The sequence below is a fragment of the Heterocephalus glaber genome, unplaced genomic scaffold, assembly GCF_053883595.1.
Source record: "Heterocephalus glaber isolate CG9 unplaced genomic scaffold, H.glaber_assembly_v1.0 deba00001497, whole genome shotgun sequence".
In the NCBI taxonomy this organism is placed as follows: Eukaryota; Metazoa; Chordata; class Mammalia; order Rodentia; family Bathyergidae; genus Heterocephalus; species Heterocephalus glaber.
This window is the reverse complement of record NW_028258320.1, coordinates 67050123-67064105: the sequence shown is the minus strand read 5'-3', so window position 1 is coordinate 67064105 and position 13983 is coordinate 67050123. Positions and strand designations below refer to the sequence as shown.

The following is a 13983-nucleotide window of genomic DNA, read 5'->3' as shown; positions in this document are numbered from 1 at the left end:
AAATCCTGAAAAAATGGACAGAGCTGCAAACATTTGTAGAGAAGACCCACCCAGACAGAGGAAAAAGCCAATCATTGCATTCACTTGCTTAATGTCAATGTCATGTTATACTACAGAACAGTGTTAAGACAGAAACAGACAACTTTAGACCAGTTTTTAGTTCTGAAAAGGTTGAGATCTAGCGAGACAGAAGACTAGAACAAACTCAGTCAACCTAATGTTGAATTTAAACTTCTAGAAAATAATAAGTCAATCCCAAAGCTTGTACAAGGGAGGAAATTATAAAGATCAGAGCAGAAATTAATACAATCAAGACTAAGAAAACAATACAAAGAATCAATGAATCAAAGAGTTGGTTCTCTGAAAGATTAAATAAAATTGACAAACCCTTAGCCAACATTATCAAAAAAGGGAAAGACTCAAATCCACATAATTAGGAATGAAAAGGGTGCCAAGCATAGTGGCATATCCTTGTAATCCCAGCACTTGGGAGGCTGAGGCAGGAGGATTGCTGCAAGTTTAATGCCAGGCCGGGCTACACAGTGAGTTCAAGGGCAGCCTGAACTGCATAGGGAGAGTCTCAAAATTAAAAAAAAAAAAAAAAAAGAAGAAACAAAAAGGATGAAATCACAAGGAATCCTGTAGAAATCCAGAAAATTATTAATACCTACTCTGAGAATCTGTATTCTAATAAGATGGAATACACAGAAGAAATGGACAGATTTCTAGAAACATACGAAAAATCAAAGCTGAATCAAGAAGATATAAAGATTTTAAATAATCCAATAACAATGAAATTGAAAATGTAATTAAAAACCTACCAACAAAGAAAATCCCAGGTCCTGACAGATTCACTGGTCAATCCTATAAGAAATTTAGAGATCTATTGCCACTACTCCTCAAACTCTTTGATGAAATTGAAAGGGAAGCAAAACTCCCAACCTCATTCCTGAAAGCAAGCATTACCCTGATACCAAAACTAGAGAAAGATCCAACCAAAAAAAGGGACCTACAGGCCAATCTCCTTAATGAACACAGATGCGAAAATTCTCACTAAGATAGTGGCAAACAGTATGCAGCAAATCATCAATAAGATTATATACCATCACCAAGTAGGATTCATCCCAGGGATGCAGGGATGGCTCAATATATGCAAATCAATACATGTAATGCACCATGTTAACAGAGCCAAGGACAAAAACACATGATCATCTCAATAGATGCAGAAAAAGCATTTGACAAAGTCCAACACCCAAGCATGATAAAAACCTTACAGAAAATAGGAATGGATGGTCTTTATCTCAATATGATAAAAGCCACATATGACAAACCAACAACATCACACCAAATGGACAAAAACTAAAAGCTTTCACTCTAAAATCAGGAAAAAGACAAGGATGTCCAATGTTACCACTCTTATTCAATATAGTTCTGGAAACATTAGCCAGAACAATTTGACAAGAGAAAGAAAAAAAGGAATAAAGATATGAAAGAAAGAAGTCATCATTATTTGTGGATGACACAGAAGGCCTCAAAAACTGCATCAAAAGCCTTCCAGATTCAATAACCAAATTCTGTAGTGCAGCTGGATACAATGTCAACACTCAAAAATCAATAGCATTCCCGTACACAAATAACAAGTTCACTGGGAAAGAAATTAGGGAAATCACACCTTTCACAATACCATCCAAGAAAACTGAAATATTTAGTAATCAATCTAACAAAGAAAATAAAAGACCTTTACATTGAAAACTTACAGTACTCCAATAAACGAAATTGAAGAGGATACCAGAAAATGGAAAGATATCCCTTGTTCTTGGGTAGGAAAAACCAATATTGTCAAAATAGCCATACTCCCAAAATTGTTTTAAAGATTTAATACAAACCCCATCAAAATACCAACAGCACACCTCACAAAATTAGAGAACAATCCTAAAATTCATTTGGATCCAGAAGAGACCTAGAATAACAAAAGCAAGGCAAGGGACGTCACAATCTCTAGCTTGAAATTATAATACAAAGCTACTGTGATAAAAACAGCATGGTACTGGCAAAAGAACAGACTTGAGGGTCAATGGAACAGATGAGAAGATGCAGAAACAACTCCAAATACACTTAGCCACCTTATCTTAGACAAAGGAGCCAAATATCTTCACTGGAAGAAAGATAGCCTCTTTAATAAATGGTGCTGGCAAAACTGGCTTTCCATATGCCAAAGACTAGACTCATATCTCTCATCATGCACTAAACTAAAACTGAAATAGATCAAAGATCTAAATATTAAAACAGAAACCCTAAAACTGCTGGAAAAATCAAATAGGTAGAACTTTTGAAGACGCAGGTGTAAGTAAAGACTTTATGAACAAAACCATATTTGCACAGGAAATATCACAAAGAATCAACAACTAGGATCTCGTCTTATTAAAAAGCTTTTGCATAGCAAAAGAAAGCACCAATAGAGTGAAAAAGACAACCCACAGTGCGGAAAAAATTTTTTTTGTGAGCTGTTCCTCAGACAAAGAACCAATATTTAGAATATGTAAAGAACTCAAAAAAATCAGATTCCCCATATTTAGAGACCCAATCCAAAAATAGGCATCTGAAATGAATAGACATTTTTCAGATGAAGTAGAAAAGCCAAATTAAATATATGAAAAAATGTTCAACATCACTGGTGGAAATCAGTGTGGAGATTCCTCAAAAAACTAAAACTATAGGCTCCATTTCATCTTGCTATTCCCCTTTTTGATATCTTCCTGAAGGAATTAAAAGCATCATAGCATAGCAATATATGCACATCCATGTTTATGGTGGCACAATTTGCAATAGCTAAATCTTGGAAACAGCCTAAATGCCCATCAATGGATGACTGAATAAAGAAGATTTTTTTTTAATACAATGGAGTACTACTCTGCATAAAGAAGGATAAACTTGAGACATTTCTGGGTAAATGCATGTAGAAGACTTTCTTGCTCTTTGTAGATGGGGAAAGTGTTTCATAGACTCAAGCATTAGATATGATAGATATGCTTATTTTTTCTGACAGCTCTTTGTTGGCATCATCTCAAATCTCTCTAATTGTAATCAGTGTGTCTAAAAAGTAAATTGAAGGGAGGATGACATCAATTGTTTGCCTCCCAGATTCAGATTCTTTAGAAAAAAATGAAGCTTTAATAAGTAAAAAGGAAGCAGAGGGAACAAAAGTAATACTCAAGTCAAACTGAACAATAAAATCTTCCAACCTCATAATTTTGAATAAGGGTGACTCTATGTGAAGGCTTTCTCCTAACAGTTGCTAGGGCTAAAACACGAGGTACTTCTTCTTTTTTTTTTTTTGACATGAGCTGCTTCTAGTCTTCATTTATACTGAGCAAATGAGCATTCTATTATCTCTCTTCTACCCGTCTACTCTACAGTAAGAGACCTAGAATTTTCTTTCTCATTTCAAAACAGGAAGAAATCCATATTTGTCCTACCTCTTTTATAGTGGCATAGCTATACCTATGTTGTCTGGACTTTTTAACCTATCTCTAATTATAGAAGAAGACTTGGTCTCTTAAGAAAAGCAACTGTTCTCAAGTGACCAAGTGTAAATTCCGGCAGGCTAGAAGGGAGAGGGAATACTGTCAGGACTAGAGGCAGAGTTCACCAGTTGAGTGTGTGCTTAGAATATTTGCAGTCCTAGATTTGACTTCCAGTACCACAAACAGAAAAAGGAAAAAAAGCATATAAAAGTTTGTTTCTAAAATCAGAACTCCTTATATCCTTTTATTCAGAATGACAGGATGTTTGCACTCGCTTTCAATGCCTTTTCATCTACCTCAGAACTCCCAAGTTTAGATATTCTACAACTCATTTTTCATGGTCCCTTCTCTTTTCCCCAAATGGTTTCAAACATTCCAAGACCAAAAAAATCTTAAGAATCAAGTGTCAGTTGTGGATGAACAATAGAAGACAAGACACAGGAACAGGAAGAAAAGTTAAAATATAAACAGAGAGGGAAAGAGAACAAAATATTTACTAATAACCCATTATGTATCTGGATAGGGAAAGAGTCTGTCTCCTAATTATTAAAATATCATTCAAAGACCAGTTTTAGCAAGGAAACTCCAATACTGGAAGGATTAATATTCAAGATGTCCCTCTTTAAAAGAATGTGTGCTACTGTGACATGTGCTCTGTTTTACTGTGCACACAATATAGTGCCTACAGCAGACCTCTCCCCCACCTTACACATGTGGGACACATTCCAAGACCTCCAGTGAAAGCTTGGTACCATGGATAGTACCTGACTATATAGAGAGCACTATGTTTTTCATATACAGATCTATCTATAATAACATCTGATTTATAAATTAGGCACAGTAAGAGATTAACAACAGCAACTAATAAGAGCAATTAATGACTATATACTGCAAAATATCTTATTGTATTGTATTCACTTCTGTTGACTGTATATAACAAACTGTAGAAATAGAAACTTCAGATAGGGAGTGCTGTACAAGTATTTTAATATATGTCAAATTAATTTATTGTGAACTTTGATACGAATTATAAATTGTGTAGATATATAGCTGTTTTCAAGGCTTACTTTTGAAATATTACAACCTCAAACTTTAAAATCTAAACTCTTTAAATTTGTTTTTCAGATTCCATGCTCCTAGGGCAGAGAAGGTGAGCCACTTGGGTGCCAGAAGCACTCCCACCCCCACCCCTGGTGGAAATGAGAAGACATGTAAACAAGCCTCAAAAACAGACTTCCAGATCACCTACAGCAACCCCAAAGGGAAACGAGATGGAACACTCTGATACTCAACCACCTGGACTCTCTGAACTGGCAACAAAAGAGGATCTAGGAAAAATGAAATCAGAAATACTCAGATAACAGCAAAAATTGTGCTCATAGTGCAAGACATGATTAATAAATCCAGAGGACACAGATAAAAAAATAGAGGATCTGAGGAACATGATGGAATCCCAACATAGGAAACAAATGGAATCCATAAAGCAGATGCAAACAGATTTCCAGGAGATTAAAAACTCCATCGAAAGTCTGCGCAGCAGAATGAACCAATGTGAGGATAGAATTTCACATATACAAGATAAGATTGCAATTAGTGACCAGGAGAAGAAAAATTGCTTTAAAATTGTAAGGGAACATGAGAAATCAATCCAACAGCTGCTAGACAATGCAAAGGAGAATAACATAAGACTAATTGGAGTCAATGAAGAAAAGGAGAGAGTGCAGATGACATAAAAAAAAACTTCACAGAAGTGATGGCAGAAAACTTCCCAAGGAGGGGAAAAGAACTTGACATACACATAAGTGAGGCATACAGGACTCCAGCTAGTCTTGATAAAAAAAAAATCTACATACAGGCATATAATAGGATTCCAGAAACCCAACAAAAGTACAAAATTCTACAAGCAGTGAGAGAAAAGAAACAAATCACATACAAAGGAAAGCCCATCAGAATCACAGCAGACTTCTCAATGCAAACCCTCAAGGCAAGAAGAGCTTGGAGTGATATATTTCAAGCCCTAAAGGAAAACAGCCTCCAACCGAGATTGATGTACCCTGCAAAACTATCTTTCAAAATTGATGGAGAAATAAGATACTTTCATGATAAAGAGCACCTCAGAAACTTCATGAATACCAAACCAGCACTCCAAAAAATTTTAGACAATATCCTAGGAAAAGACAATGAGGATCACAACCCCAGGAAACCCAGCAGAATGAATCCATTGAGAGTGACAAATTAAACACAAAGGGGGAGAATCCAACAAAAAGAAAAAGTCATGACAAGGCTTTTAAAACTTTTAACTTCATCTCCCTAATAAGTGTATAATTCAATCTTGTTATTGTACTGATTAGTATTTTTCTGATTCTAGTGTTGCACACCTTTCCTTGTGCTGTACTGGCTATTTAGCATCTTATGTCTACTTTTTAATTGGGTTGTCTATTAATGAGCTGTAGGAATTCTTTATATATACTGGTCATAGGTTATATGCATTGTAAATATGGTCTGTTTAAGGACTACTTTTCATTTTAATGATATCATTTAAAGTTCTAAATTTTGATGGAATCTCATTTATCAGTTTTTTTCTTTTATACATCATGTTTTTTGTATCCTAGGTAGTTCTTGACTACCCTAAATTCATAAACATTTTCCCTTATAATTTCTTCTTAAAGTTTTATACTTTTAGGCTTTCATATTTAGGTTCATAGATCCCTTCAAGTTATTTTTATGTATGGAAATAAAGGGTTGAGGTTAATTTTTTATATACGGATACCAGGTGTTCTAGTGCTGTTTGCTGAAAACACTATCTTTTCCTCAGCTCTTGAATTGAGTTTATATTCTATAAAATGTTAATGTTAAATAATCTTTCAAAACTCAGTGGACCATATATGTGTGGTTCTATTTCTAGATTCTCTGTTTTATTCAAATGATCTATATGTCTTTCCTTACACCAACACTGCCTTGATTACTGTAGCTTTAGAAGAAGTCTTAAAATTAGGTACTAAACGTCTTCCAACACTGTTTTTTTCTTTTCTTTTTTTTTTTTTTTAACTTTTTCTAGGTCCTTTGTACTCCTACATAACTTTTAAATTTCAATATTCAATTCTTCATTTATAGCAAGTATACACAGACCTGAATTTTTATATATACCTTGTGTTTTCTAATCCTGCTAAATTCAAGTACAAGTTCTAGGGCCTCCTAGAGATTCCTTAGTATTTTCTCTGTAGATGATCATTTCATCTACATACAAAGATTTAGCTTCTACCTTGCCAATCCTATCCTGTGTCATTTTATTACCAGACTGTTTTGGTGGGGCCTAGGTTTCAAAGTTTAATGGACAGATGAAGAGTAAGCATATCTGCCCTTGTTCCCCACCTTAAAGAGAAAGCATTATATCTTCTCCATTCATATAAGGCATTCTCGCTGGAAGTACAGAGTACATGTCTTTGATCTGTTGAGAAGGTTCTGTTCTACTTCTAGTCTCCTGATAGCTTTTACCATGAACAGCTGTGGAATTTAGTCCAATACTTTTTCTCCAACTAGTGACAGGGTCATAACGCTTTTTCCTTTCCTCTGTTAAAATGATGACTTTTGGGGGTGGATCTTCCAATGCTGAACCAACACTGCCATCCCTATAACAAAACCACTTTCTACATACTGCCAGATCTGACTTCTAAGAGTTTGTTTTGTCAAACAAATTTCTATCTATGTTCATACTTTCTTCTTCTATGATCTTTATCCAGTTTTAGGATTAGCACAATGTTGATTTCCTAAAATGAGGTGAGAAGTGTTCCTTTTTTTCCCAGCTTTAAATGTTTGATATAATTTATCAGTTAAAATGTATATGAGCCTGTTGTTGTCATATAGGTAGGTTTTCAAGCTAGGAATATACTTTCTTTAATAGGTGCTATTCAAATTTTATATTTCCTCCAGAGTTAGTTTCATTACTTGTCTTCCAAGGTAGTTCTTAGAAGTTGTCAAATTTATTTCAAAACAGATTTTTGTAATATGCTTTCTATATCCTTTTAAATTCTATAAAACCTGTGGTAATGTCTCCTAGGTCTTGATATTTTAATTTTAAAAATGTATAACTGATATTGTGTAATAGGAAGTAAAGGTCTAAAGGAGCAGGGGAAGTGGGAGGGGTAGGGGAAAGGAAAGAAGGGAAAAGAAAACATATGAGAAAAGGAAAAAAATGGAAACAAAGTCTTTGCAAATAGGGAAGGGTGGAGGGGGTGAAGGGAGGGCAGGGGATGGGGAAAAAAAATAAGAACCAAGATACTCGTGTAATGGTACAAGATCCCAATGATGTATGTAAATGTATTTTATACCTAAAATGTACCAATAAACTTAATGGGAAAAAGGGGGGGGGGATACTTTTGCAAGTAGTGAAAAAAAAAAAAATTCTGTTTTTCAGTGAAAGAGAAGTAGATTATCACCAAGCCTGAAAACTGGACTAGACTGAAATAAATCACAAACTACATTGTCTCTTGGTGTAAAGATATTTCTAGTATTGTCTCTGTTGCCTCTTACAGGGTGACCTTATAATTTTTGCTAAAGCCTAGTATCTAATTTAATTGTATTTCAGTCATCACATATGCATTATGGGATTCTCATGAGAAATCTCTCCATCATTCCTATTGTTAAAGAAAAAACAAAACCATCTATTATTCATTTTATTAGATGAGTTCTTTTATTTTGCAAATGAGCTGAGCAAGTCCCTGATCTGAGTGTCTGAGACTGTGCCAAACTTTCCTTGGATTTAAGTTTTTTCTAAAATAGGCTCTATGCAGGCTATTTGTTAAATTACTCTTTTCATTTTTCCTTTATATCCCAATTTATAAAAAATTCTCTTAAAAATAAAAAGCCATCAAATAAATCTGAGTTGTTTTCTTGTGGACTGGCCACCAGAAAGCCATTCATAACTCCCTTTACCCTTAGTTTCTACTTTTATAAAGGCTAAAAAATTAAAATAGGTACCTACTTCCTTTCTGCTAGGGGAAGCCATGTGACCCAGTTCTGGCCAATGAGATATAAGTGGAAATTCCTAGGGGAAGGTTCTACTAAAGCATTTAAGGACAAAATCAGGCTCACATGTGCCTTTTGCCTTAAACCTCACTCTTTTTCTTGAAAGATGTACACTTAGGGATACATTAGACATCCTGCAACAGGAACAACAAAGCCCTATGTAAGGATGATGGAAGAGGAGGCCAGGCTCCTGCATTATAGTATTATGCTTTAAAAACTTAAAGCACATTACAATATGAAAGAAATTAAGTTTCTTTAATTCTACATATTCATCACAATTAGTGGCCTAAACTCACCAAATTTTAATATTTAAAAAATGGCTTTAAACCTGAAAATTGTGTTTATACAAAGATAGCTCCCTAAATTCATCAAATAATTTAGCACACTTGTTTTTCATGATGCTCTATGTTCTATATTTGCAATATATTCCAATTATAAAATGCTACTGCCTAATGTTTTATGTTGTCTTGAAAAACAAACTAATTCTCCCTAAAGTTATTACATTCAGATATATGTAATTTAATGTCTGTAGACATTGACTGTTGACATTTTCAACACCAGATATAATTAGTAACCTAGAATTCTCTTGAAAACTACTTATGACACATGCTAAGATTCAAAATAATGATTCAAGATTAAAGTCTTACTAATCTTAGCTATGGAATATTAAAGCTGTCTAATCTCATACCTTTACAAAGGTAATAAACGTAATGAAGGGAACTGAAAATGTCAACAGCAATGGCAAGTCATGACCAATTCAAACTAATACCAAAAATTTACTCAGACAAGACAATAATGTTTTTCCAGGAAAAAGGGAACCTTCCTTAAAACTTCTATTTTGATCATGTCATTATCATGTTCAAAATCTTCAACAGCTCGTATCTTCCCTTTCTAGTTTTATTTCTCCCTATTCCCTCACTCTTATCAAAGTTACTGTTTATTCCAGGAGAATTTCACACTGCTCAAATTTTATGTAAAGAGAAATTCACATTAGTTACTGTAGAGACATTAGTTACTGTACAGAGAAACTGAAATCAATTTAAAAGTCAAAGGGAAACTCATAAAAATACTTCATAGTTGCCCATTAAAGATTTAGCAGCATTTTGGGCTGGAGATTTAGCTCAGTGGTGCGGCCGCATGCCTTGCAAGCTTAAGGTCCCGAGTTCGATCCCCAGTACCAAAAAAAAAAAAAAAAGATTTAGCAGCATTTTGACTATTGCCATGAAATAATAAGAACATATTCATACAAAAAAAATTATTTGTTTAGCAGAAATTCAAATTTAACTGAATGTCTTGTATTAGCGACCTTACCTGTTACCAGTGGATCTAAAAGCCTACTTTGTCATGATCCTATTTTCTTCATAGTCTTTGTCAATCCCTGGAAATTCTTGTTCACTGGTTTTGCTTACTAGTTTATTGCTACATTCTTTCTACCCTGTAATGTGTAATGCACTGCCTCCTACCTAACCCACACATGCCTTTTTCACGTTAGCTCTGAGGAACACGGTCTCTTCCTGTCTTGAACTGTCTTCCCAGCATCTAAAACTCTGCCTACCACAAAGTAAATACTCATAAAATATCTTCTGAATAAATGAATGCTCTGGATTTACCAGCCTTTTAAGGTGTTTAGTAAAAATATTTTCCTTCTAATCTCATAACTGGAACACATTTAAAGGTCTGGAAAGAAAATTTGCCAGACTTTGTTTCTTATGTAGACATTCTGAATATTAACCAGTTTCATGTAGTTTATTTTATTATCAATGTTGTACTGTCAACTAGAACAATAAATAAGATCTGTTTAGAACTCATGACTAAAAATAACTCTAGGAATACAGAAATATTAATAAAAGCATGCTTACAGAATAAAACTTTATATAGATGTAAAACTATGCAAATCTGTCTTACCGTCTTAATAGAACTCCTCTGTTTTTCTTCCCAAACACTACTGCTCAACTCAAGTGTACAATGAATATTTGCCTCTCTGTCATAGGATCCAAAAATGAGTAGCCTGTAGTATAAAAATAAAACAGAATTATACTAGTAACAGACATCAATTTTTTTCTTCTCATCATTAGTATAAGAAGTAATACATTATTCCATTACCATTATGGTTTTAGGAACAGAAAATATTAAATAAAACATTTGGTACACCCTCTAGTGGAAAAGTGAAGTAAAGCTAAAATTAGTGGAGATTATAGGACATGCAGTTTTCAACAGCTAAGTCAAACAAATTGAAAGTTGTTTATACTCATAAGGTAAAGAAATAGACCAAATCTTGAGAAAATTGTGTTCTAAGTTTGGAGATTTCGGGTAGATCATGTCCATACATCACAAACTGGCATTATAGACTGAGAAGCTTGAATAAACTCATAAGGGAAAAAAATTCCTAAATTTAAATAATTGTTAAGGAATCTCAAAATGAATTTTAACCTTAGTGCTTAACAACCTATTACCAAAAAGAAGGCAGGCCAAAAACATTAAGAACCCTTATAATTTAAAAATATCAAATTAAGAATAACTAGAATTTTCATTAACAAAGTTCTGCTGCCACCATCTGTTCAGAGACCAAACTAACCTGAGGACCTTTGCTAACATGCAAAAAAAGCTGTGTAGCAGGTCAGAGCTCCTATTCCTGACAGGGACTAGTGCTCCGGAGTCAGGAATGAGAAAGCAGAGCTCTCTCTAAAGTCACAAGTTATTCCATACTTTTTAAACTGGTTTTTAAATGCTCTTAAAAAGAATAACACAAAAGACAACAAAAATTAACCCAAAATGGCCACAGGCCTAAGAGCTACAGTTATGAAACTTTGACAAGAAACAAAATCCTATCTTTGTGTTTTTTGTTTTTTTTTTAACTTGAACTAATCAATGGTTTGTTAGATAGGACACCAAAAGCACAAGAACCAAAAAGAAAAACAGACAAACTGGACTTTATCACAATTAAAATTTTATGCGTTTCAAAGGGCATTACCACGTAAATGAAAAGACAACACACAGAATGGGAGGAAATATCTGCAGATCATATACTTGAAAAGGGCCTACCATCCACAAAAAATGAAGACTCTTACAACTTAACAATAAAAAGTCAAATAAAACAATTTTAAAAGAAGCAAAGAAAGGCATTTCTCCAAAGATATGTAAATGACAATAAGCACATGAAAAGACACTAAATATCAGGGTATTAATACAAACCAAAACTACTTCAAACCCACCAGAATAGCTATAATAAAAAAGGGTCAACAAATATTGATGAGGATAGGAAGAAACTGTAATCGCCACACATTGTTGGTGGGAATGTAAAGCAGTGCAGTCAATTTGGAAAATAATTTGGGAGTTGCTTAAAAAGTTAACAGAATTAACATGACAAGTAACTCTGCTCAGGTATATAAACAAAAGAAATTAAAGGATGTATTTACATAAAATTTGCACACATATATTCACAGAAACTTTATTCATAACAGCCAAAAATGTTAACAACTCAAATGTCCATCAAATGATAAACAGGTTAAATAAAATGTGGCAGTCACACATTGGTAATGGAGTATTTGGTAATGAAATGAAATAAAATACTAGAACATACTGTAATATGTATGACCCTTAAAGAAACTAAGTCAAAGAAGCTCAAAAAAGAATACACAACTCCATTTATATGAACAGTTTGCAATAGGCAAATTTATATAGATTAGTGTATAAAATAAAAATTGTGGAAGGCCACTGTTTTGGACTGAGCACCTGTACTAGGCACCAACAGAACAGACTAAACCAAAATGGTGCCCTTCCTGTTCAAAAGAACACAATCAACTTGAAATGTTAAGGAAGGAGATAGATTCAGGCTAGTTTTTCCTAAAAAAAAGAATAAAACAGATTTCGGTCTATCTGAGTAGTAATAAGAAGTCTCCTTTGCTTTAACCTTTACAAAAAAGTAACCTAAAAATAAATGGTCAGCTTTCCCCCATTACTTCCCTGTTTCTTTTTACTCAGCTTACAAAACTCGTGCTCTGCTACTGCCCAGTGGAAGCAATCATTTTGTAGAATGGATGCTGTACAGATCTATGAATTGAAAATACATGTCAATTGGATCTATATATTTGTCATAATTTTGTTTTCTGACAATTGGTTACTTAAGGTTGGAGGAAGAACTACAGAATGATTTCTTGGAGAGAGAAGAAATATTCTATAATTAGTTTGTGATGATTGTTGCTGACCCCGTAAATACAATAAAAAACAGTGAACTGCACACTTTAATTGAGTGACTTGTATAAAACAAATATTAACAGTAACAAATAATCATATGATAGGGTCATATCCTATCATATGATAATAAATTTCAAAGATATACTAAAAAGATGATCATAAGTTTGGTTTACTATTACTATGAATAAAATATTTTGATAAGACTATATATTTCAGAAAGATGTAAAAATGATTTTTACCTGACAAACATTTGAAGACCAATAAATTTCAAATGAAAATCATTACAAATGTTAAAAGATAATATCACAAATATTTAATATTTGTCATACTTAAGAAATAATGAAAATTTAAAGTACATAAAACAGTATTTGTCTTATCTAAAAGCCTTGATCTTTTTTTGTGGGGGAGGCAAATATCCCTTAAAATTGATTTTGTTTTTGCATTGATACTGACTGGTCTAATTATTATCAGTATAGCTAAGTATCTCTTACCCAAAATGCTTGAGACCAGAAAAGTTTTAGACTGTTTTTCAGATTTTGGAATATTTGCAAATAACTGGCTTTGATTGCCAAGGCTCAGGTATTCTGTTACAACAACAGAAAACAGACTAACACAATTTTACAAAAGCATTTGTCAAAATTGCCAAGTCTAAACAGAAATTTAGTTTTTAAAGAATTCTGGATTTTCAGATTTGGGATGCTCAAATGTATTACCTAAAACATCTTTAGTTTGGGTGGCAGGAAACACTCTGCTTCAGATAAGTTTATTTTGTTTTTCAATGATGAAAATATTTTGTCTGGTTATTTAGAATTTGGTTTTGCCTTCTAATTATATACTGTTTTTACTAATAGATTTTAGATCAGTTTCTGATTCTCATCACAACACTAGGAAAAAATATTCACATATTTTCTTTGCACTCCATTGCACTCTTTAGTGAATAATTAAATACTGGAAAACACTAGCAATCAGTATTAGTATCAAGAAAGTACTACCAGTTTTGTCTAGAACAGTTAACTTTTCTAGTGCTGTGTTCAATGTGCCCACCAAAACTCAAGCTGAAATTTAATACTCTTTGTGATATATTAAAAGAATAGAAACTTAAAACAACTAAGGTATATGGAAGTGGGTCTTTTGGGAGTTAAGTACGGTTAACTGAGGCCAAAAGAGTAGAGATATAATCCAATGGGTTTTTGACTTTGTAAGAAGAGGAAAGACCTGAGCTAGGATGGTCAATCCTTTT

The 13983-nt window shown here is 33.5% G+C and overlaps 1 protein-coding gene across 1 annotated transcript in view; it reads right to left on the bottom strand.

Annotated features, from left to right (window-relative positions):
* Positions 1-13983, bottom strand: part of Pdzd8 (PDZ domain containing 8) — a 111280-nt gene that overhangs the window by 42792 nt on the left and 54505 nt on the right. Inside the window, exon 3 of the mRNA XM_004838847.4 lies at positions 10455-10557. Coding sequence (XP_004838904.2) covers positions 10455-10557 — 103 coding nt within the window. The remainder of the gene's footprint in view (positions 1-10454; positions 10558-13983) is intronic.